Source organism: Syngnathoides biaculeatus, chromosome 16 (assembly GCF_019802595.1).
Source record: "Syngnathoides biaculeatus isolate LvHL_M chromosome 16, ASM1980259v1, whole genome shotgun sequence".
Lineage (NCBI taxonomy): Eukaryota > Metazoa > Chordata > Actinopteri > Syngnathiformes > Syngnathidae > Syngnathoides > Syngnathoides biaculeatus.
The window spans coordinates 15281032-15303121 of record NC_084655.1 but is presented as its reverse complement, the minus strand read 5'-3'; the positions used below and the strand labels follow the sequence as shown (position 1 = coordinate 15303121).

The 22090-nt window shown below is 43.5% G+C and overlaps 2 protein-coding genes across 7 annotated transcripts; one reads left to right on the top strand and one right to left on the bottom strand.

Annotated features, from left to right (window-relative positions):
- Positions 1–543: 543 nt before the first annotated feature.
- On the bottom strand, positions 544–7469 carry asphd1 (aspartate beta-hydroxylase domain containing 1). 2 transcript variants are annotated; one of them, XM_061847241.1, is made up of 7 exons: positions 7425–7469; positions 3814–4096; positions 3240–3685; positions 2936–3142; positions 1867–2074; positions 1153–1266; positions 544–1018 (listed from the first exon to the last, which is right to left on the bottom strand). In XM_061847241.1, the coding sequence occupies exons 3-7, from the start codon at positions 3660–3662 to the stop codon at positions 909–911; spliced, it is 1062 nt and encodes a 353-aa protein (XP_061703225.1). In that variant the 5' UTR covers positions 3663–3685; positions 3814–4096; positions 7425–7469; the 3' UTR covers positions 544–908. The 2 variants fall into 2 exon arrangements, with proteins under 2 accessions (XP_061703225.1, XP_061703224.1); XM_061847240.1 differs by lacking the exon at positions 7425–7469 and adding an exon at positions 5914–5982 and having other exon boundaries at positions 3240–4096.
- Positions 6140–22075, top strand: sez6l2 (seizure related 6 homolog (mouse)-like 2). 5 transcript variants are annotated; one of them, XM_061847235.1, is made up of 20 exons: positions 6140–6230; positions 7174–7253; positions 7366–7458; positions 7584–7802; positions 10309–10439; positions 11030–11222; positions 12504–12689; positions 12788–12971; positions 13781–13944; positions 14298–14492; positions 17176–17314; positions 17476–17672; positions 18565–18759; positions 18931–19125; positions 19210–19401; positions 20919–20957; positions 21077–21194; positions 21294–21405; positions 21493–21538; positions 21680–22075. In XM_061847235.1, exons 2-19 carry the CDS (start codon positions 7196–7198, stop codon positions 21520–21522), a joined length of 2640 nt encoding a protein of 879 aa, XP_061703219.1. In that variant the 5' UTR covers positions 6140–6230; positions 7174–7195; the 3' UTR covers positions 21523–21538; positions 21680–22075. The 5 variants fall into 5 exon arrangements, with proteins under 5 accessions (XP_061703219.1, XP_061703218.1, XP_061703223.1 ...); XM_061847234.1 differs by having other exon boundaries at positions 21493–22075; XM_061847237.1 differs by lacking the exons at positions 6140–6230; positions 7174–7253; positions 7366–7458; positions 7584–7802 and adding exons at positions 9653–9686; positions 9759–9823 and having other exon boundaries at positions 21493–22075.
- Positions 22076–22090: the final 15 nt, after the last annotated feature.

Below are 22090 nucleotides of genomic sequence, written 5' to 3'. Positions count from 1 at the left end.
GTAATTCTCATTGGGCAGCACGGTGGAGCAGCTGGAAAGCGTTGGTCTCACAGTTCCGAGGACCCGGGTTCAATCCCAGACCAGCCTGTGTGGAATTTCCATGTTCTCCCCGTGCCTGCGTGAGTTTCCTCCGGGCACTCCGGTTTCCTCCCACATTCCAAAAACATGCAACATTAATTGGACACTCTCAATTGCCTGCGGGTGTGATTGTGAGTGTGACTGTTTGTCTTCATGTGGCCTCCGATTGGCTGGCAAACAGTTAAGGGTGTACCCTGCTTCCTGCCCGTTGACAGCTGGGATAGACTCCAGCACTCCCGTGACCCTTGTGAGGATAAGCAGCAAAGAAAATAGATAGATGGATGGATGGGTGCATGGATAGTTCTATGGTGTACGTGTATGTTCTGTGCACACACAACATCTGTGCATCTGTTTTCCACTGGGATTCAGTTGCGTATGCAAATGTGCAAGCAAAAAAAAAAAATTATATTTTTCGCAGTGTGCTGACTTTATTATACTTCATCAGGTTCTGCTGTTCTAAGTGACAAATGCATCAACATTAAGAAGAGCATTCAAAGTTTTTTTTTACATGCAAATACCTTCGGGAGAATATCATGTGACGTGAAGACTGAAAAATAACTCCTACGCTCCAAACTTAAATGAGTGAGGCGCATACTGTAGTTACGCAACCAAAGTTCAGCTATAATAATATTTTTATCTACACACCTTGAGTACATCAGTGGTCAAAAGTACCCGGAATGGCCAGTATGAGTTTCAAGGCTAAAGCACACCATGAGCCATAGGCTAAGGTGGAATGTACCAAACAACAGGCACCACCGCATGTTGCATAACTTGCAGAGTTCACAGGTCAGAGTGGATTCAGGAGTCGGGGCTCAAGAGTGATGAATCTCTCAGAGATCAGGACTGAACATGAAATCCAGCGCTTGTCTCTCAGCTGCCGCCACATTCGGATGCCAGACATCCACGCTGAGAATGACGCGAGGGCCAGCATCCGGGGGCCCTTTGAAAGAAAATACATAACAAAAAAAAAGTCAATTCAACTTTTTTTAAGCGTGTGCATCGCATTTCGTTCTCAGAATTAGTAGATTGGAGAAGCACCAAGTTTGCCCTGACTAGTTTGCGCGGTTTACCGACCTTTGTGCGAGACAGTGTGAAGAAATGAGTCGTCGACCAGCAGGCAGTGTCCCTCGGACCAGCACTGGGGCTCCCCTCCCACCACCAGCTCACACAGAGCGGGTGTTTGCAGACCTGCGGGATTTATTGGATCCAAATTCATTACGTCTTTACTTTCAAGCGAACGCCCCGCCGCGCCCCACCGCTGTCTGTGTTTAAGGGGAAGAGGATTACACGCCAGCTGTGTGGCAGCGGGAAATGGGCTAAGTAGAAATGGACCTAAACGCTCACTGCATCGCTTCTGCAGCTATTGTGTGCGATTTCATTTTGTTGTTGTTTTATAAGTAGTTATGTAACAATCTGACAATACATCTACTGTATGCAATTAAATAAAAGTGATTTAAAAAAGGAACCATCTGTGCTCATTTGTCACGTGTTTGAATCTATAGCTTGCTTTGGACCCGGATTTGGCAATATCCAAAACCGTGAGTCCAACGGCCAACAAATTCACCATGTTAACATATTTTATGTACATTTTGCTTGTTCATTTGAATAGCTAGATTGGACTCCTCAGACACGACTGTATAACTCAAAACCCTCTTCGCTAGTGGTGTGCCTCAACGTCATAGTCAGAAAAGAAAACGCACAAATACTTTGAAGTGTATCATATGTTGTATGCTGCCGATAAATGTTCTGCAACTCTAAAATTCTCTTCGGCCTGATGTGTTTACCGACCTAGGTGACACCGCAGCCGCGCATTAGTGGGTCCATACGAGCTCCCCAGCACAACACCGGGTCCCAGCAACCAAAATCCAGCCGATCCCAAAGAGTTGCTGCTTATAAATGTACGCAGAGACAGCAGCGTCCGGTGTGTGCGGGGACAGAAGCGACAGTTGGCTGCCACGTACACGCCTGCATTGTACAGTGGAAACACTGCCTGGCCCTGAAAGAGACAGGTGTCTTACTGCCTTGATGCTGTTGGTACAAAAACGATTTTATGATTCAGGAAATGTGATGAAGGATAATATGCTGTATGTACACCATCAGACGCATATACAGGCTCTCTGTACAGGGCGTCTATAGAGTGAGTCACTCATGAGCGGGGCAGGACCACTGCCAAGAGGGGCGTGGCCACTGCTCTGTCTTAGTTTATGTTCCATAGTCAAATCCTAGTTCATAATTTGTCTCCTAGTCATCAGACCTCGCTTCACGTTTTTGGATCCTGACTTTGCTTAGCGTTTCTGTACCTCTGCCTTCTCGGACTGCTTACACCGTGTATGACCTCAGCTTTGAATAAAACTATGCCTAACATCATGTCCTCGACTTGGAGTCCTGCATTTGAGTCCAGCCCCGCACCAGAGGTTCGTGACAGAGTCAGCAATTACATTTTTTCTGCAATGATCCAGTCCAATCTGGTAATACCGCATAGCTAAATGTGTGGCACGCCTTGAGGGTACCACGTGAGTGACCCTTGAGGATCATGACAAATAAAGGATTTTACTTGAAAGACTCCTTGTGAAAATTCCAAACTACTTCATCTGTTTCCATGTAACTTCGTAATATTAATAACAGTATTCTTAAATTCGCTGTGCTCAACTAAAATGATCTGCACCACAATTGACTTGCGAATGGGCCGAGACCACAACTTGAAGCTGTCTAGTTCTCCGTGTTTGATATGATACCATTTTTTTTTCCGTGCCAAATATCACAGGTATAAACATACGGAGGAGCTGAGTTATCACTCAAATGTAGACTATTTGTTGTTGACCCAAATTTGTGCCAAGGGTGGATTTGAGTTTGGTACCTTTGGTCCCACACTGGTCCAGCCAAATTTGGAATCAATGCCTCTCCGGTAAACAGCCTGGAACTCTTCCAAGATTACCGGGTAGTTTGCTTCCAAGACATCAATATCGTGACGATGGGCATCACGAGGGAAAAAAGGAACACTTGGCACATCTGGCAAGAAGAAGAGATGTGGCTTCTGGATGGCTGAATGATCTTTAAGTTTCATCTAAAGTAGACACGGTAAGAAGACAATGAGAAATTGCTGATGAGACGCCAATTTTAATTGCTTGGTGAAAACGTATAACATGGACGGGACTCACTACCTGTTCACGAAGGCCTTTATGAATGCGGCCCATTCCCACCCAGCTGTAGCGTTTGGCATACTCTTGCAGCGCCGAGTACAGTTTCTTGGCCTGGGCGGATGCCTGCGCCGGGAACAAGGCATGGCTCAGAACGGATCTGAGGTAGCCTTGCCCCGGCTCCTCATCCTCTTCTGTTTCCATGCTTAGATCACCCCTGTAAAGCTTCGATTGTGCTTTATACTCTGTTCCGCCCAAAGACACCACGGACCTTCTTGAGAGCATCTTTCCCGCACGTACGTGACCCGCCGCCATTGGGAGGTCCGAGCCTATCCGGTAACAGTGCCACAGGAACAAGAGCAGGACAGTCCACAGAAGGCCGCTTAGTGACTGGACACCAAGCTCAACATAAGGAGGCGAGGGCAGCATGTCCAAGGACCAGTACATCTTGTCTATTTGGTGCCAAAATACTGAAATACAAGCAGATTAAGATCTTAAGGGAATGTATCAAAATGAGTAAAGATCAGGCCGAGCCAAAATGGCTCGATGACAGTGTTTTATTTTTAAAAATGATTTGTAATTTACAGTATTTAATTACTGAATGGGGATGCAAATTTGAGTCATCCCACTGTCGCAAATGGATCACGTTAAGCGTACGATGTTCTGTCCGCCAACAAGCAAAGCCTGCTTTCAGACAGCCTCATTCACTTATTTTCTTTATTTAATCCTCGTTTGGCTGGCGGTGGGGTGGAGGCTTCGGAGGGGCTGAGGCCAATCCTGGCATGTAGCATTCTTTATCCGTGTTGGGTCTTTGCTTCGCCGCAGAGCACTGACTGGTTTTTGACTTCACCTAAGTGGTGAGGTCTTGTATTTGTTGCCACCTGAGGAAAATCAATATACATACCCTATTTTGATCATTTTTCATCTCTCATAACCTGGTTAAAATTTCATTCATGATTAGTCTAGTCCAAAAGTTCCCAAACTGACACACCCCCCGCTTTGAAAACCACTGGTCTGGTCTATCGGAACACCATGTATTTCAAATTTTGGTATGTCGACGTTTCTATTTCAACTTTTTTTTTTTGTGCGTCGAGGCGAACCCATAAGTTTCATTTAAAATGACAAATGTAGATATACGAAAACAGCATTCATACTTGACTTGTTGTGCAAATGCATTCTGTTGTACTTATCACATTGCAGTGATTTAAAGTATTACTGGAGTACCCTTAAACACCATTCTGAGTTGAAGCCAAACTGATTAAATGATCCTTTTGAGCTTAACAAGGTATTATGTAATGTTTGTTTCGGCTGAAAGCAACCCTAATAAGGACAAGAGGTAAAGATAAACAAAGGCATGCTAGTTTTACAGAACCTGCTTAGGCCAAAGATCCTGAAGCACGCCAGTTCACTCCTCCCGTTCCAGCAGCATTTCTTTCTTTTTGCTTCCTTTCCTGTTTCTTCACATAATGGAAATTTTCCAAATCCTGTCTAAACCTGACTGTTTGTTCCTGCTTTTGGGTCACCTGCCGGGAACTAAATTATATCCTTGAATTGCAACCGGTGGTGAGAAACCAACCAACGGGCCTAAACACTATTAGAATATTTGCCCTATATATACAACCTTAACTCCGAAGTTTGTTTTCGTAAACTTTAGTGAATTTGTTCCCCATCCACGCTGGAAGGATTTCTTTCCTGGATGAGATGCGTGGAGGGACAAGAGTAAAGTTAAAGTAAAGTGGAGCGAAAGAGAGTTATAAATAAAGATGAGAGCGCTGTGAACCATTACTTATTTTGTGCGACTTGAGAAACTAATGGGACTTAGAAAACTGCAGTAGTTAATTTATATTCAAACTTAATATTGAAGTAAATACACAGGACATCATTATTACATTCATCATCCATTTTTCTTAGCTGCTCATCCTCACAAGGGTCGCGGAGAGTGCTGTAGCCTATCCCAGCTGTCAGGAGGCGGGGTACACCCTGAACTGGTTGCCAGCGAATCGCAGGGCAGATAGAGACAAACAGCCACACTCGCAATCACACCTCGGGGCAATTTAGAGTTTCCAATTAATGTTGCATGTTTTGGGGACGTGGGAGGAAACCGGAGTGCCCGGCGAAAACCAAAGCAGGCACAGAAGAACATGCAAACTCCACACAGGTGGGTCCCGGATTGAACCTGGAACCTCAGAACTGTGAGGCCAACGGTTTACCAGGTGCTCCACCGTGCCACCATTACAATTTCAGTATTTTTTCTTTAAGTGCATGTATTATTTATTCACAATGAGTTATTTTAGTCTAGTACTTAAAGATTTGCATGTGTGTTAATGAGTTAAGTTATCTAGTAGATGTATTTAGCCTGGCCATCATTTTAACCATATGCCTAAACACACTTTTGATGAATAAAACAACCTTCCCAACAAGTTTGTAAGTACAAAAACAAAACCGTTTGTACTGCGATACATGACAAGACTGTGTGTACCCCGCTTTAGATGACATAAACCGGAAAGTTGTCCCACAAATATTGTAATTTCTCAATTGTCTCCTGTCCAGCTATGATTTGGAGCTCTGCGCCAGACTACCCGCAGCCTCAGATATTACGTCCGCAGTCCACGACGACGCAAAACGTCTTGCCACTTGCAAACCTTCAATACTGTGCACGCGTTATTCAAGGCGCTGCGCAACGCGTCACTCTCATTACCTTGATGGACCGTGGTGATATGTTTCACTTTCACGCAAGCACCTGCATCGTGCTCGATCGTTCCTCCCTGACTGGATGTCGTTTTGTGTGTGTGTGTGTGTGGTTTTTTTTTTTCTTCTCCCGTGCCTCCCTGCGGTTCCACCCCGCGGCCGCTAGAGCGCGCCTGGCGCCTCTCCACAGATACCGTCACAATCCAGCCGAATGCGTCAAGCCCTGAGTGAGCAGCCATAGGGGCACCTCAGCACCTTGTTGACGGGGGGGGGGGCTACAGCAACAGGATACAGTCTAATAAAGCTATCGTCGGAGGAGAGATAAAGGTATGTCACGCTGCGTGCTTTTTTTTCATCCCTCATCTCATAGTCAGGACGACAGATGCCCCCAATATGTTCCTCGACACAAAGAGGGGCCGAGGAGGTGCAAGGGATGCTGCCTTGCAGAGCACCCATCATTTTTGTGACATACGAGGATGGTGGCATCACGGAGGAAACGCCTCGCTCGATGAGCTTTTTCTCATGCATTGGAAAAAAAATGAGGAAAGCAAATAACATTGGTGGTGTAGCTGCAGAGAGAGGAGAGTCGTTTGTGTGTGTGTGTGTGTGTGTGTGTGTGTGTGTGGTGTGTGTGTGTGTGTGTGTGTGTGTATTTTGCATTTGGAATAACGCATTTTGGTACATGCGTTTGCAGGTTTGGGGGAGGGAACGCAGGCAGGTGCAAATAATGGGTATTTCCCTGGGACACACGCATTGAGCACCTTTTCTTTTGGCCCACATTTCGAAAAAGGCATATTACTGAACAATCGATGAATAAAAATGTGGAATTCCGTTATTGAACAAGGTGTTTTTTTTCCTGCTTCCATAATCCAAATCAGCATGGCCTGTGTAATATCAACATATACCTGCAATGTTGCTACTTTTTGCTAGAACTCTCACTACTCATGTTTATTTCCTAAATCTATAAACCATAAACCGTTACATTTCATATTCATACCAATAAGGATACTGTTAGAGCTTTTCATTTTATAATCGGAATTACCCGATCACTATTTATTTTTCTGTAATGCAAATGTTTGGACCTTCTAAAGATTTGATAAAATACATTTAAAAAATACTGGGACAATCATATAATGTAAAAGTCAGACCCCAAAGGTACAAAATGATGTGGGTTAGTTCGGGTAACAAGCTGTTTTAATCCCCTCGTGGTAAAATCATGTATTTCTTACAGTGACGTGGATATTGCGGTGTGTTGGTTTGTTCTTTTCAGATCATCGGTTTCATCTGGGACCATGGGGTTCACGTATCTTGCTGTGATACTCTCTGTCACCATCATCCACCAAATTTCAGGTAACAGCACGTGCACGTGGTTGTGAATACTGTTGTAAGTTTGTTTCCTTGATGTCTATTCCTATGTTCTGTTATTTTTTTGGGATTTAAAAAAATATTTTTTCTTGTGCAGGCTTGACCTTCGGGACGCGTGAGACTGACACACCACCGACATCATCCCCCGACTCTTACCCTCTTGGTGACCTGATCCACGCTGCCCGACAAAGTAAGGAATACTTCGAACTGTCTTGCGCCACCACAGCTACCAAAACAGCCGTTGATGGCCATTGCCATGTAATCCAAAATGGTTCACCCACAATTGAGGATAATATATCCTTAATCAAACCTCAGCAGGCACGACCACCAATCCGACGCAGGCGGTGCCTGGTGTCGGACGGAGCGAGTCGACCGCCACGGTCATTTCGCCGGGACTGCTCACCACAGCGTTGGGCTCCTCCTCTGCAGGCGGCCACGCGGGATTGAGAAACCGCATGTCCTTCGTCCCCATGGAGGAGGAGACAACCACTACTCTAATCACCACCACCACTATAACCACAATGCACATGCCAGGTATCTGCAAGTTGCCGTAGGGGAGGTCCCACGGGGGACGCGAAATTTTTTCAGGCAGTCGAGCTGCATGAATTAATTCCCGTCAGTCATGAGCAGTTGTTTGATATAACCACTTAGATCGCCTCATCGTATTCACACGTGAAATTTATAAACTAGTTTTGGAATCAGAAATCAAGAGTAATGGATTTTTCAAGTCTTGTTGGTGTTTGGTAACACAAAAACGCTTGCAATATCTAAATGTTGTCATTTAATTTTTTTGTACAGATTTTAACAAGAATCAGAGTCACTGACGGTGTAGTGGTACACACGTGGGATCAATTCCCACTCAGTGATGGTGTCGATATGTGCCCTGCGACTGACTGGCGACCAGTTCAGGGTGCACTCTGCCTTTTGCCTGAAGCTAGCTGGGATAGGCTCCAGCTTTCCTGTAACCCTTGTGAGCATAAGCGGCTTGGATAATGACATGACATTTTAACAAGAATCATGAAAGTTGACACACGTGATTTGCCTTTGCGGTCCACATAATATTATCTGGTGGATCAGATCTGGCCCCCGGACCTTGAGTTTGACACCCATGACTGAGCTATACTACATATCAGGAAAACTTCCCTATTCTCTGTTTCTCAATTTCTCTACCAACAACAGAGTATAGCAGAACAGTATTGTGTATTAATAGTCTACATGAATCATTATTAAGTTGAACATTTAAAATCAAATTTTAGCTAGTTCACAGGAAGGCAATTGTGAGAATTGCTTTTGCAGTTGTTCCTAATCTGTTCATCCATGCTTGTAGATTTATTAGTTCAGATTAATTTCTTAATACAATCGGTCTTTATTACGTGTAGAAAATGCACATTTAGCAGCTTTTTTAGCGGTGGGAATTGGAAATAATCAGTGGATTCAGATTCCATTATCAATACTGTCATCGATCCGATTCTAATCAATTGCTCATTTTAATTTACTCAGTATTGTTTTTTTACCCCTCCTATTTAACATTTTGACGACTAACATTTGGGAATATTAAAAGTGCTTCCATTCAACGTGATCTATAACTAATCCGGACACAAAAGAAAGAATAATTCAAACATATTTGACCTTATTTTTATTTTATTTTTTTACAAAATAGCTTCTGTAAAATTATAGAAACGTACTTTTGAAAAACTGCCATTTTGTGGATTATTTTTGTTGTGAGCTACATTTTGAGGATGGCAAGGTATGTCGATAAAAACAAAAAAGGTGCTCACATACCATCAGTAATGTACAATATTTACTAAACCAAAGAAAAAATAATAAAGTAACTTGACATTGTATGAAGCCGAGTTCCAAGAACCTTTCAAATGTTACATAACTGGTCTTGAAATCCTTCTTCTTTTTTTGCGGCTATCTATGGTAATGTGTTATGTAACTTAATTATGAACATTCTTTTGGAAATACCCTTTGACATATTGTTCATCCAAAATTGAGTCTAGATGTAAACATGCTGTTGTTTTTAAATAATTAAGCAAGTAAGGATGTATAGAATTCTGGTTTTAAAAAGCTACATGTGCTGTGTACTTTTTCAGGATTCCTTTAGCCTTGAGAGGCACATACTGTAAGTAATTGAAGTGGGGGCCTGTGTGAAGGAATAAGGTCGCACTGGCGATGAAGATGATGAAGAGACTTTCAGACCGCCACTCTAAAACCCGCGTGAAGAAAGTGTGATAAAAGCGTGGCGTGCCCTAAATGAGCGCGCCTGACCCAAATGGGTGTTAGTCGGCACCGAGGCGTCGAGGTTGTCCGTGTGGAGGAAATGCGGGGGGGCCGGGGTGTGTGTGTGTGTGTGTGTGTGGGGGGGGGGGTAGCTATTTGTGGCCACTTAATGCGAACATTCCACAAGAACAATCTGTAAGTGGTCCACTGGCGCACGGACATGTAATTGAATATGTAAAAATATTGATCAAACTCTCTTATCTGAAGGACGCTGGAGAGGTGAAACCAGGCTGACATCCAGATGATATTGTATATTCATTAGAATACATGAGGTGATATACTGAATGCGTTTGTTTGTAATTTACCGCTATCTCCTGCAGCTTTGATGATAAAATACATAAAGAATGTCTCTTTGCAGATTAACAGCAGGTCACCATGGAAACAATTTCATTTGTACACAAGTGATCTGCTCTGATTCAATTCAGCAAAGAAGTCATAAATTGACATTGATGTGAATGAATGTATTTTTATCAATTGCATGAATGAGGCGGCACGGTGGAGCACCTGGTAAAGCGTCACCCTCACAGTTCTGAGGACCCGGGTTTGATCCCGGCCCCGCCTGTGCGGAGTTTGCATGTTCTCCGCGCGCCTCTGTGCGTTTCCTCCGGGCACTCCGGTTTCCTCCTTATTAAGTATAATGTCACTGATCATATAGAGTATGTATAAACCCAAAATGAACATCTTCCCTGGTGTTCTTTATGCTTCAAATTCTTCACATACATTTTGAACTATGTCTCATCTTTTTCCGTGTTGACAGTTCAGTGCAACGCGTCTTTGTCTGCGATGGAAGATGTCGTCGAGTCACCGGATTCCGCATCATCATCAGTTTCCCCGCTGGAATGCACTTACAGCATTCGAGTGTATGCAGGTTACGGTGTGGAGATTCAGGTAAAACATTTTTAGCAATGAATGCTTATTGTACTCTTTTAACTGTTTTTTCTTTCTTGAAATCTTAATTAGAATCACTTGTACTAACCAATTATATTAAAATCCACATGGTATTTGTCTCCGGAAGTTGGAACCTCTCTTGTACGGAAGCAAACAAGCCAATAGAGCACGGGTGTCAAACTCATTTGTGTCACGGGCCACATTGTAGCTCCGGTTTTCCTTCAGAGGGCCATTATGACTGTGAAACCATAAAAATCACACAAAATTTATGAACTATTTTTTGAATCAGGAGTCAAGGGTAATGTTTTTTTTCAACCATTGTTCATGTTTGGTAATCGAAAAAGGCTTATATTATTTCAACATTATCATTTATGCTGTGACAATTTTAACATTTGGCACAGATTTTCACAGGAATCGTGAAAGTTAACACACATGGTTTCCCTTCAGGGGCCACATAAAATCATGTGGCGGGCAGGAACTGGCCCCCGGGCCTTGAGTTTAACACCTGTGCAATAGAGTATAATACAAATGAAGTACAAACATTTTGCAAACACGAGCATTTTACATTTTGATATTGCTTTCGCTGCCAGGTGAGGAAGGTGAATCTGTCCAGGGAGGAGTCCCTGATTATTATGGGGCATGGGGGGTTGACACCTAAGATGTTGGCCAATGAGACTTTGATGAGAGAGGGTCAGGTGATTCGCAGTCCCACCAATCAGGTTTACATCCACTACCGCAGTCGCCAGTCCAACAACCACGGCAAGTTCATCCTGCACTACCAAGGTAAATGACTATATTGGAAATCTGTACCTTGTTCAATATTTGTTGGCGACACCAAACAAATCCAACACAGTCCAAAAGACATGATGAGCTCGGCTCTCGGGTCCAATTTTAGTGACCTCTGACCACTGATATCACAAGTGTTTTCTTGGATGAACGGTGAAAAGTGCTACATTTGTAAATCTTGTAGAAACGTGGTCACCGTTGATTGTTGAAAGGAAGGCAGAGTCTTCTTCTTCTTCTTCTTTTCCTTTCAGCTTGTTACGTTAGGGGTCGACACAGCGTGTCATCTTTTTCCATCCAAGCCGATTTCGTACATCCACCTCTCTAACACACACTGTCCTCATGTCCTCCCTCACCACATCCATCCAGATTTTCTTTGATTGCCTGGCAGCTCCATCCTCAGCACCCTTCTACCAATATACTCACTCTCTCGCCTCTGGACATGTCCAAACCATCGAAGTCTGCTCTCTCAAATCTTGTCTCCAAAACATCCAGCTTTGGCCGTCCCTCGAATGAGCTCATTTCTAATCCTATCCAACCTGGTCACTCCGAGCGAGAACCTCAACATCTTCATTTCTGCCACCTCCGGTTCCGCTTCTTGTTGTCTCTTCAGTGCCATCGTCTCTAATCCGTACATCATGGCCGCCCTCACCACTGTTTTAAAAATGTTGCCCTTCATCCTAGCGGAGACTCTTCTGTCACATAGAACACCAGACACCTTCCGCCAACTGTCCCAATCCTCTTGGACCCCTTTCTTCACTTCCTTACCACACTCTCCATTGCTCTGTATTGTTGACCCCAAGTATTTGCAGTCGTCCACCCTCACTATCTCTTCTCTGTGGAGCTTCACTCTTACTCTTCCGCCCCTCTCATTCATGCACATATACTCTGTACTACTTCAGCTACTCTTCATTCCTCTCCTTTCCAGTGCGTGCCGCCATCTTTCTAATTGCTCCTCCGCCTGCTCCCTGCTTTCACTGCAGATCACAATATCATCTGTGAACATCATGGTCTAAGGGGAATCCAGTCTAACCTCATGTTTCAGCCTATCCATTACTACCGCAAACAGGAAGGGGCTCAGGGCAGATCCCTGATGCAGTCCCACCTCCACCTTAAATTCTTCTGCCACACCGATTGCACATCTCATTGCTGTTCTCCTGTCCTCATAGATGTCCTGTACTATTCTAACATATGATATGCAGCTACTAAATGTATGAAAGTTCTATGTTTCAACTTTTTAAAAGCATGCAAGGTGTTCAGTAGCACGTTGTTGTCTTGCAGCTTTTATGCTGTCCTGCACCTTCCCTCGCTCTCCCGAAAGCGGCGGGGTGACCGTGACCGACATCCATCCTGGCGGTCAGGCACACTTCCATTGTGATCCAGGTTTCCAAGTCCGAGGTCATGAAGTCGCGACCTGCGTCAACACATCACAACCGCACTGGAGCACGCCGGAACCCCAATGTGTTGGTCAGAGACCTCAATTAGCTCAACCACTTAACATGAAATTGTAGCGCCAATGTGGGGCATTTCTTCAAGCCGTGTGTGCGATGTTTTCCTCTCCTCAGCTGTTTCTTGCGGGGGGTGGATTCGTAACGCAACGGTGGGCCGAATACTGTCGCCACCCCCGCCGTCTGTTGCCAACCACAGTAATGGAAACAACCTGAGCTGCCACTGGTTACTCGAGGCCAAAGAGGGCCACAGACTCCACCTGCATTTTGAGAGGATTGCACTGGATGAAGATGACGATAAGTAAGTTGCTTTGTGGGACACTAATTGTACTTTGACATATTCTGTAAATACCGTAATTTCCGGCCTACAGAGTGCACCGGATTATAAACCTCACTCAGGAAGGAAATATCATTTGGTACATACATACGCCACAGCTGTGTAAAAGCCACAGGTGCTCACATTGAAACCCACATTGAAACATGAGATATTTACAAAGAAAGGCGGTACACAGAAAGAGTTTTAATACCTTAGTTTAGTTTAACATAGCAACAACAGAGTTGCACGAACAGGGCTGGTTAAAAAAAAAAAAAACATACCAAGAAAATAAAAACAACCACAGCAGCTACACAGTAGCAGTACAATAGCACAGCACTAACAGGGCCGGTTAAAAACTACATACCTAAAGGTATAGGCAGGGTAAACCTTGAACTGGTTGCAAGCCAATCGCAGGGCACATCAAGACAGCCGCACTAACAATCACACCTAGGGGCAATTTTAGAGTGTCCAATTAATGTTGCATGTTTTTGGAATGTGGGAGGCAACCGGAGTGCCCGGAGAAAACCAACGCAGGCACAGGGAGAACATGCAAACTCCACACAGGCGGGGCCGGGAGCAAACCTGAGTCCTCAGAACTGTGAGGCCAACGCTTTACCAGCTGACCCACCGTGCCAACCTCACATAGATATATTTAACCCTTTTTTTGACAAATGAGCAAAACTTTTAAATGCTGTGTCCTACCAGTTTTTACAATGATCTGTTTTCTTTTTCTACGTTAAACTGGAGCCATCGTGCAGCGAAGGTGCCTATTAATGTCCCCTCTGTCCTTTTAGGTTAATTGTGCGCAGCGGGAACAGTTCGCTGTCACCGCTTCTCTTCGACTCAGATATGGATGACGTGCCAGAGCACGGACTGCTGAGCGAGGGCACCTCCCTGTACATGGAGCTCACTGCCGATTCGTCCTCCATCCCCCTACTTCTGGCACTGCGATATGAGGGTGAGTATCAAGCTCTCTGGACTCCAAAAAAAAAATGTAGAAATGAAAAACAAAAAATGTCCAGTGCAATGTTTTTTTTTAGGTTGATTGACGTAGTTTCTAAAAGTTATTCTCTTAAAACAAAAAACAATGCCTGACATTCATGCCTTGATTTTATTTTCTTTTTTAACATATCAATAGATTTGTCAGTTTCACTTGTTTGTCGCAACTATTGCGGGTTTTTCTTTTTTGAAACCAACAACCTAGTATACGTGTAAGCGTAGTTCATGTTTTACTATGATAGAGAAGCACCACTGAGATGCTGTGAAGAACAATCTCATCTTTCATCCTTTCCCCCTTTTTTTCCCCCCTAGCGTTTGATGACGAGCACTGCTGGGAGCCCTACATGCCGCATGGAAATTTCAGCAGTAGTGACATCAGCTACCAGTTGGGCACGACGGTAACCTTCAGCTGCTCGCCGGGCTTTGTCATGGAACAGGGCTCCGCCACCATTGAGTGTGTGGACCCCAGCAACCCACACTGGAATGACAGCGAACCTGTGTGCAAAGGTACTGACGTGACTCTTTTTGTTTTTAGATAAGCAGCTTTGTAACCCATTTTTTGTCCATCTTGCTGATCTGCTTGGGCATCGTCGTGTCGTTTTAACTGAACCAAATTTGCTGTTATCCCTGTTCCTGAGGCAAACGAGAGTCACCAATTTAAACGGGTAATGATAGTAATTACTGGTGGTTGAGATTAATGGAGAAACATATCGATTAATTAAATATCATGTTTATGAAGCAGACTGTGCTGAGTTTGTGTGAATATGAGCATTTGTGCAAAGCTAGGCAAAAATATTATTTGTTCTAGGTTTTTTTTAAAATACATAATTGCAAGATGTCATTTTATACAAGCACCTGGTTGTTCATCCATCCATTTTCTACGCCACTTATTTCCATTAAGACTAACCAGTGGGCTTGCTGAGGCTACCCAAGCTAACTCCACTCTCAATTTCTGGTTACATGTTGAAAAGAGGCACTGCTCACAGTCATATCTGCAAACAAGAGTTCATCCATCCATCCATTTTCTAGCCACTTATCCCCACAAAGGTTACAGGAGTGCTGGAGCCTATCCCAGCTGTCAACGGGCAGGAGCCAGAGTACGCCCTGAACAGGTTGCCAGCCAATCGCAGGGGACATGGAGACAGACAACATACTCACAATCACACCTAGAGGCAATTTAGAGTGTCCAATTAATGTTGCATGTTTTTGGAATGTGGGAGGAAACCGGATTGCCCAGAGAACATGCAAAATCCAAACAGGGACGGCCAGGATTGAACCCAGGTCTTCAGAATTCTGAGGCCAACGCTTTCCAGCAGCTCCACCGTGCCACCACAATTGACCCCTCCGTACAGGGCACTTAACCACGCCTCCTGAAGTGACGTCACGCCACGTGTGCCTACGTCAGACAAACAATTAGCAAAAAGGGCGGCGCATCAAGAAAAGAGTATAGCGAAACTTTCCGATTTACCGGCTGATTTCTCACTCACATTCTTAGCTAACAGTGAAATATCATTGAAAAGCAGACAGCAGGGCTTCAAGTATTTCAGCGAGGGGTATTTCAATGGTATTTACATGCATATCAACGGAGAAACCACTGATATTAGCTCGAGATCTTTCCAGAGTCAGAGGAAGACCGAGAAGCCACATAATATAATATATTATAACCCAAAGACGAATTTGTCATTGACAGTTTCCTATTTTCGTGTTACATATCACACTTGTGTGCAGAATCTGTATATGTGTCTGTATAGCCGTTTGTGAGCCGCCGTATGAAGGAAAAGAAGGTGAGGCTTGATTTACGAGTTGTTTCTCTCGTTTTCTTTGTGTAACATCACACGCTCCCCTCAATAATTATTCTTGAATTAGTGCCGAACCTACGCAGGTCCCGACCGAGTACGACAATCACTACTTTAGTGTCCTCAAACATCCTTCCTTCAGTCTTGGTGTCTCGGTGCACGTCGAAGGCTTTGAGGACTGCTAGTCTGGTTTACTTTAGCTAATTAGCCGCGAACAAAGGGACACGTTTGTGCAGTCAGATCATCGCAAAATATGGCTCAACACATATCAAGTGTGTCAATCATTCACACTTAGCTATGTTATGCAAGCGAAGAACTGCTAATTCATTTATATGAGACATGTATTGAAAATCAAATATAGGGCTTACCTTCGTGCAAACATATCTATTCCGGTTGATGAATTCAGTTGATCATGCGGTCTTCCACAAAGTTTGATCCATCTAAGACATTTTACGTACTCGGTCTTCTGTTCCGGTTGATTTTAGATGGATTCAGTTGATGATGCGGTCTTCCACAAAGTTTGATCCATCGAAGACATTTTTCGTACTGGGTCTTCGGTTTTGGAAAGGGTACGAATTGAACTCCACCAACTAGCCTTTAAGGATACCTGTCGTCAGTATTATAAAGTCCGTGACTACACCTCTTAACCATATCTATTGTTAAAGAGCCCAAATACGCGATAAAACGCCAACAGAAGTTATACTGGACCATCCAGCGTTGTCTGAGAAAACTGCGGGTCCAAAAAAGGGGTGTGGTTTATGCAGATATCTGGCCTCTGATTGGTCAATGACGCGGATTGCGCAATTTCTACGGAGGGGTCAATTAAGAATCTTCAAAGATATTTGAGTTTATTTATTTTTGATATCTTGGTTTCTTCCTGACTCTCCCAACAAGCTACATCTAACACTGCATAGGAAGGTCAAAAGCAAGGTTTCAAACCAAAACCTCAGATCTGTGAGGCAGAAGTCCCAAACACTACCCCACCGTACTCACAGGCATATGTCTGACTTTTATTAATTTAACTATAGTTTACTTTATTTACAAAGATGTCATGGCCGTACTGTCATGAAAAGCTATTGACCGTTATCAATAGACATGTTTCTTTTAAAGGACTTTCCCTCATTAATAGTGTGTTTATGAATATGAAGCAATTTAGGTTTCATTGGGTGCGTGTCTTGGTCATACAAATCGTTTTTCTGCCACAAAGACAATGTTGTGTGAAAGTAACTAAGCTTCAGTGACTGAAGTGGCCAGCAAGGAAGAGCAATTTGTATGGGATTAATGGCTGGTTTCAGGTGCATTTTTATGCAGATTTGCGGTCGATTCGTTCGACGTTGTTTGTCATCCAGGTCGTCTTGCCTCAGTTTGTTTCATATGTCTTGCTCTATCATCAGCGCTGTGTGGGGGGGAGCTCACTGAGCCCTCGGGTACCATCCTGTCTCCCGATTGGCCTCAGAGCTACTCCAAGGGCTTGGATTGCTTATGGCAGATCCACGGCAATGAAGAGAAGCGCATTGAGTTGGACGTCCATATGTGAGTTTGCATTACTTTTCTTTTTTTAAGCAGGTGGTACCAACTCAGCATTTTTGTGTTTTCCGAAACATTGATTGAATAATGTGGAATAATCTGGAATTTAATATTTTTCCTTATACCTTTTCTTTGTCTGTTATTTGTCCTGGGAATAAAAAAAAAAGCTTAAATATTCGCCACACCGACGTGCTGACCATTTTTGACGGCCGTGATCTCACGTCGCATGCCATCGGCCAATACCTGGGGTCCAAAGAGCGCTTCCAAGTTGTATCCGGTGGCTCAGAAGTCACCATTCAGTTTCAAAGTGATCCAGAAGATTCCAGTTTCATCCTGAGTCAGGGATTCCTGATTCATTATCATGGTAAGGCTCATTGGCTAAATTCTGTGAATACTATGATCGATACTTGGGAGCAATGTTCCACCTAAGTTGCGCAACTGCGCATTTGCGCACTTGCCGCACACTCTCAGCGCAGAGGAAAACAGATCCAGCGCTATGAAGTCCAGCCTGACGTGTTTTTTTTTTTTTTTTTTTTTAACACGGCAGCATACTGCCTCTCACAAAGAGCTGGTGCTCAGCCACACCAGGCCACGGACACTATTTCCTTGTTTACCTGACACCGGGGTATTTGTCTAATAGAAGAAAAAGTGGTAAAACTGGACGAGATTTTGTCTTTTTTGAGTAAAAAAAAAAAAGGTATGGTCTGAAGCCAAAATAGAAAGTACAGGATGAGATGGTGTATAATGTTAAAATTCCACCTTGGCAAAGCCTGATCAAGGATGAAAGCACAGATGATACAGTGCACAAAAAGCTAATTATGTATTTTAAATATAGGAGGCAACATAACATTGACCCTAAAACTGTTTGGGAGCATCATTCAGCTTTCAACATGCATTGCGAAAGATATAAATAGTTGGCTTGGTATGTATTTGTATTGTAATGTATTTTTTATTTATATTATGTATTTTATTTTGTTTGTTGACATTTTCAGTGTAAGTTAGCAAAAACACAAAATTGTTCTTAAAAATGTTCTGATGGGAATGTAATCTGAATTTTTTAATGAGCCATGTAACTTCAATAGAGGACACTGATTAACGGCAATGCATACGTCTGATGTTGCTCACAGTGGTCAAAGGGGGCGCTCACGGGCTTAGTGTGTTCGCTCAGACACGTCAAAAATGAGAGGGATCATTGGTTGAGAGTCATATTTTATACCAAATACTGCGCATAATATCCGTTTGTCTGTGTCGTACAGAGGTTGAGCCAAATGACACCTGCCCCGCTCTCCCTCAAATCGAGTTTGGGTGGATCAGCTCGTCCCATTCCTCCCCAGTAAGAGGAAGCGTGCTGACCTATCAGTGCCAACCAGGATATGACATCAATGGCTCTGACATCATCACCTGTCAGTGGGACCTCTCCTGGAGCAGCAGCCCACCCACCTGTGTCAAAGGTGAGTGAACTGAACTCAAATCTGCGAGTAACTGACGCCTCCTGCTAAAAAGGTTTCATAATTGCCAATATGAGCCACTAGATAGCAGAAAATTGCAATGTTCTTTCCTAGATGAACCTCCTCATTTCAGCATAGTTCCCTGAGTTAAAGTCTGTCTTTGTTCCACTACAGTCCAGCAGTGTCCTGACCCAGGAGAGGTTGTAAATGGAGCTCGCTCTGTGCGCCCCGAAGCAGGTTTTGCAGTCGGCACCATTGTGCGTTTCTCCTGTAACCAAGGTTACCAAATCGAAGGTCCCAGCCAAATCTCCTGCCACGGACGAGACACCCGCAACCCCAAATGGAGTGACCACAGCCCAAAGTGTGTCTGTAAGTGCAACTGTCGACATCCGTTCACTCTGCATGTGGGAACAAACTTGGAATACGTTTTAATGGTCTCTGTCTTCTGTCCAGTAAAATATGACCCGTGCCCGAACCCTGGCGTCCCAGACAATGGATACCAGACGTTGTACAAGCACAGCTACCCGGCAGGAGATACTTTGCGTTTCTTCTGTTACGAAGGGTATGAGCTCATCGGTGAGGTCATTATCAGCTGTGTTCCTGGACACCCATCTCAGTGGAACAGCCCACCACCCTTTTGCAAAGGTAATGGTTTCTCTCTAATTTTGTCTTCCTCCTCAGGAGACGACTCGTTTAGCTGATAGACTAAATATAACATGGTTTGTGTTGGTTTGTCTGCTTTTTCTTAGGTAGGGAATTATTTCACTACGGATGGAGAAAATATTATGTTTACTTGATTTGGTCTATCTTCTTCTTCTTTTCCTTTCGGCTTGTCCCAATTAGGGGACGCCACAGTGTGTCATCTTTTTCCACCCAAGCCTATCTCATGCATCTTCCTCTCTAACACCCACTGTCCACATGTCCTCCCTCATAACATCCATCCACCTTTTCTTTGGTCTTCCTCTCGTTCTTTTGCCTGGCAGCTCCATCCTCAGCACTCTTCGACCAATATACTCACTCTCTCACCTCTGGACATGTCCAAACCATCAAAGTCTGCTCTCTCTAACCTTGTCTCCAAAACACCCAACTTTGGCTGTCCCTCTCATGAGCTCATTTCTAATCCTATCCAATCTACTCACTCCGAACGATAACCTCAGCATCTTCATTTCTGCCACCTCCAGTTCCGCTTCCTGTTGTCTCTTCAGTGCCACCATCTCTAATCCGTACATCATGGCCGGCCTCACCGTTGTTTTCTAAACTTTGCCCTTCATCCTAGCGGAGACTCTTCTGTCACATAAAACACCAGACACCTTCTGCCAACTGTCCCATCCCGCTTGGACCCATTTCTTCACTTTTTTACCACTCTCACCATTGCTATGTATTGTTGAACCCAAGTATTTGAAGTCGTCCACTATCTTTTCTCCCTGGAGCTTCACTCATTCATGCACAAATACTCTGTTTTACTTGGGCTAATCTTCATTCCTCTCCTTTCCAGTGCGTACCTCCATCTTTCTAATTGGCCCTCCACCTGTTCCCTGCATTCACTGCAGATCACAATATCATCTGCAATCATGGTCCAAGGGGAATCCAGTCTAACCTCATCGGTCGGCCTGTCCATTACTACCGCAAACAGGAAGGGGCCCAGGGCGGATCCCTGATGCAGTCCCACCTCCACCTTAAATTCTTCTGACACACCTACAGCACATCTCATCGCTGTTCTGCTGTCCTCATAAATGTCCTGTACTATTCTAACATATGATATGCAGCTGCTAAATATATTAAAATGTATTAAAATTCCATGTTTCAAACTTTTTAAAAACATGCACGGTGTTCAGTAGCACATTGTTGTCTTGCAGCTTTTATGCTATCCTGCATGTTCCCTCGTTCTCCCGAAAGCTCCTCTCGCCACAGATCACAATATCACCTGCGAACATCATGGTCCATGGTCTTTCATAGTTACATTAAAAATAATATTTACTTGCAACATTAACATTACAGGCTTGTGGTAGTGCTATTTGGAATAAAGCAACAAAATTGTAGTAATTGCAACGGCTTAATTGTACTTTGGCCATTATATTCTGAACGGGGTGTGTACTTTTTGCAAATAAGAATTGTGATGAGGTGATGAATAATTTTGATAATGTGTCTTTTATTTCACTTAGTGGCCTATGAAGACCTTCTGGATGATCATAAATTAAAGGGTGATTATATTTATCTGTAATTTCCAGGAAATAGTTTATGCATGGTATTTAATCGCTATAGACTGAAAATATAATCTTTTGCAGTTGAGTTAAGGAGTTTTTTTTTTTTTATTTTGCAGTGTCTCAGTCTTTTGAGCCCTCCCATCAGATCCTGAGCGAGAACATTGCTCTTGCAATAATTCTGCCCATCATCCTTGTCATCCTCCTGATCGGAGGAATTTACATGTACTATACAAAGTAAGTCACCCTCGTGTTGACTAATACAAACCATGTCAAGAATATATGGATTATGGATTGGATTGTGGACTATATATTTTTTTATTTCCACCCGCCCAGCATCTGCAGACTAGAATGGAAGCCACTCTTCTGGAAATCTCTCTCCCACACGCACTCTTACAGTCCCATCACGGTCGAGTCTGATTTCAACAATCCTCTGTATGAGGCAGGGGTGAGAAAACCCTTCATTTCCCGGTATAGTTTTTGTATGTATGGTACTCGGGTTTTGTTTTTGATTTCTTCTTCTTTGTGACCGCAGGATACACGGGAGTATGAAGTGTCCATTTAAAGGCCAAAATATCTTGGTGAGATATATATATAATAAAAAAAAGAAAAAACAAATTGTTTTGAGAACATGTTGATTGCTTCAACCAATGACCATGAAATCTGCTTTCATTTTATTTAATATGTATTTATTTCTTTTGGCTTATTTATTCCACTTCCAGCACCACCGTATATTTATGTTCTGAATTATGGAAGTCCTAATGAGAATTTTTGCATCAGCCCGAGGTGGATTTGACCTCAGTCAGTGTCGCATCGGGACTTGTGCCTTACAAGGGTTAACAAATTCACTCCAGCAAAGTAACGGTGAAGGGTGGCAAAGGAATTGTTTATTTGTCTGGGTCAAATATATAAATATAGGACAAAACCTTGACAAACTGTTATCAATGACAAAAAAAATTCTACACTTCTGACCAAACAGAATGCACTTGAATGTTTTTGTGCTTATGTTGCAGACAGAAATATGTTGTGTTAATACACCATTTTCTCTCTTATTCAATGTCTCTGTAATATACTCACACACACGCGTGCACACATGTACACACACACAATGAATGTAAATATATGACTTGATA

What these genes read in the sequence shown, in the direction of transcription:
- sez6l2 (XM_061847235.1), top strand. Translation starts at nt 7,196, where the DNA reads ATGGGGTTCACGTATCTTGCTGTGATACTCTCTGTCACCATCATCCAC. An exon ending in GTTACGGTGTGGAGATTCAG is followed by an intron (nt 10,440 to 11,029) that starts GTAAAACATTTT and finishes TTTCGCTGCCAG; the next exon opens with GTGAGGAAGGTGAATCTGTC. An exon ending in CAGCGAACCTGTGTGCAAAG is followed by an intron (nt 14,493 to 17,175) that starts GTACTGACGTGA and finishes CTCTATCATCAG; the next exon opens with CGCTGTGTGGGGGGGAGCTC.
- asphd1 (XM_061847241.1), bottom strand. Translation starts at nt 3,662, where the DNA reads ATGTACTGGTCCTTGGACATGCTGCCCTCGCCTCCTTATGTTGAGCTT. An exon ending in ATAAAGGCCTTCGTGAACAG is followed by an intron (nt 3,143 to 3,239) that starts GTAGTGAGTCCC and finishes TGTCTACTTTAG; the next exon opens with ATGAAACTTAAAGATCATTC. An exon ending in GGACCAGTGTGGGACCAAAG is followed by an intron (nt 2,075 to 2,935) that starts GTACCAAACTCA and finishes TGTCTCTTTCAG; the next exon opens with GGCCAGGCAGTGTTTCCACT.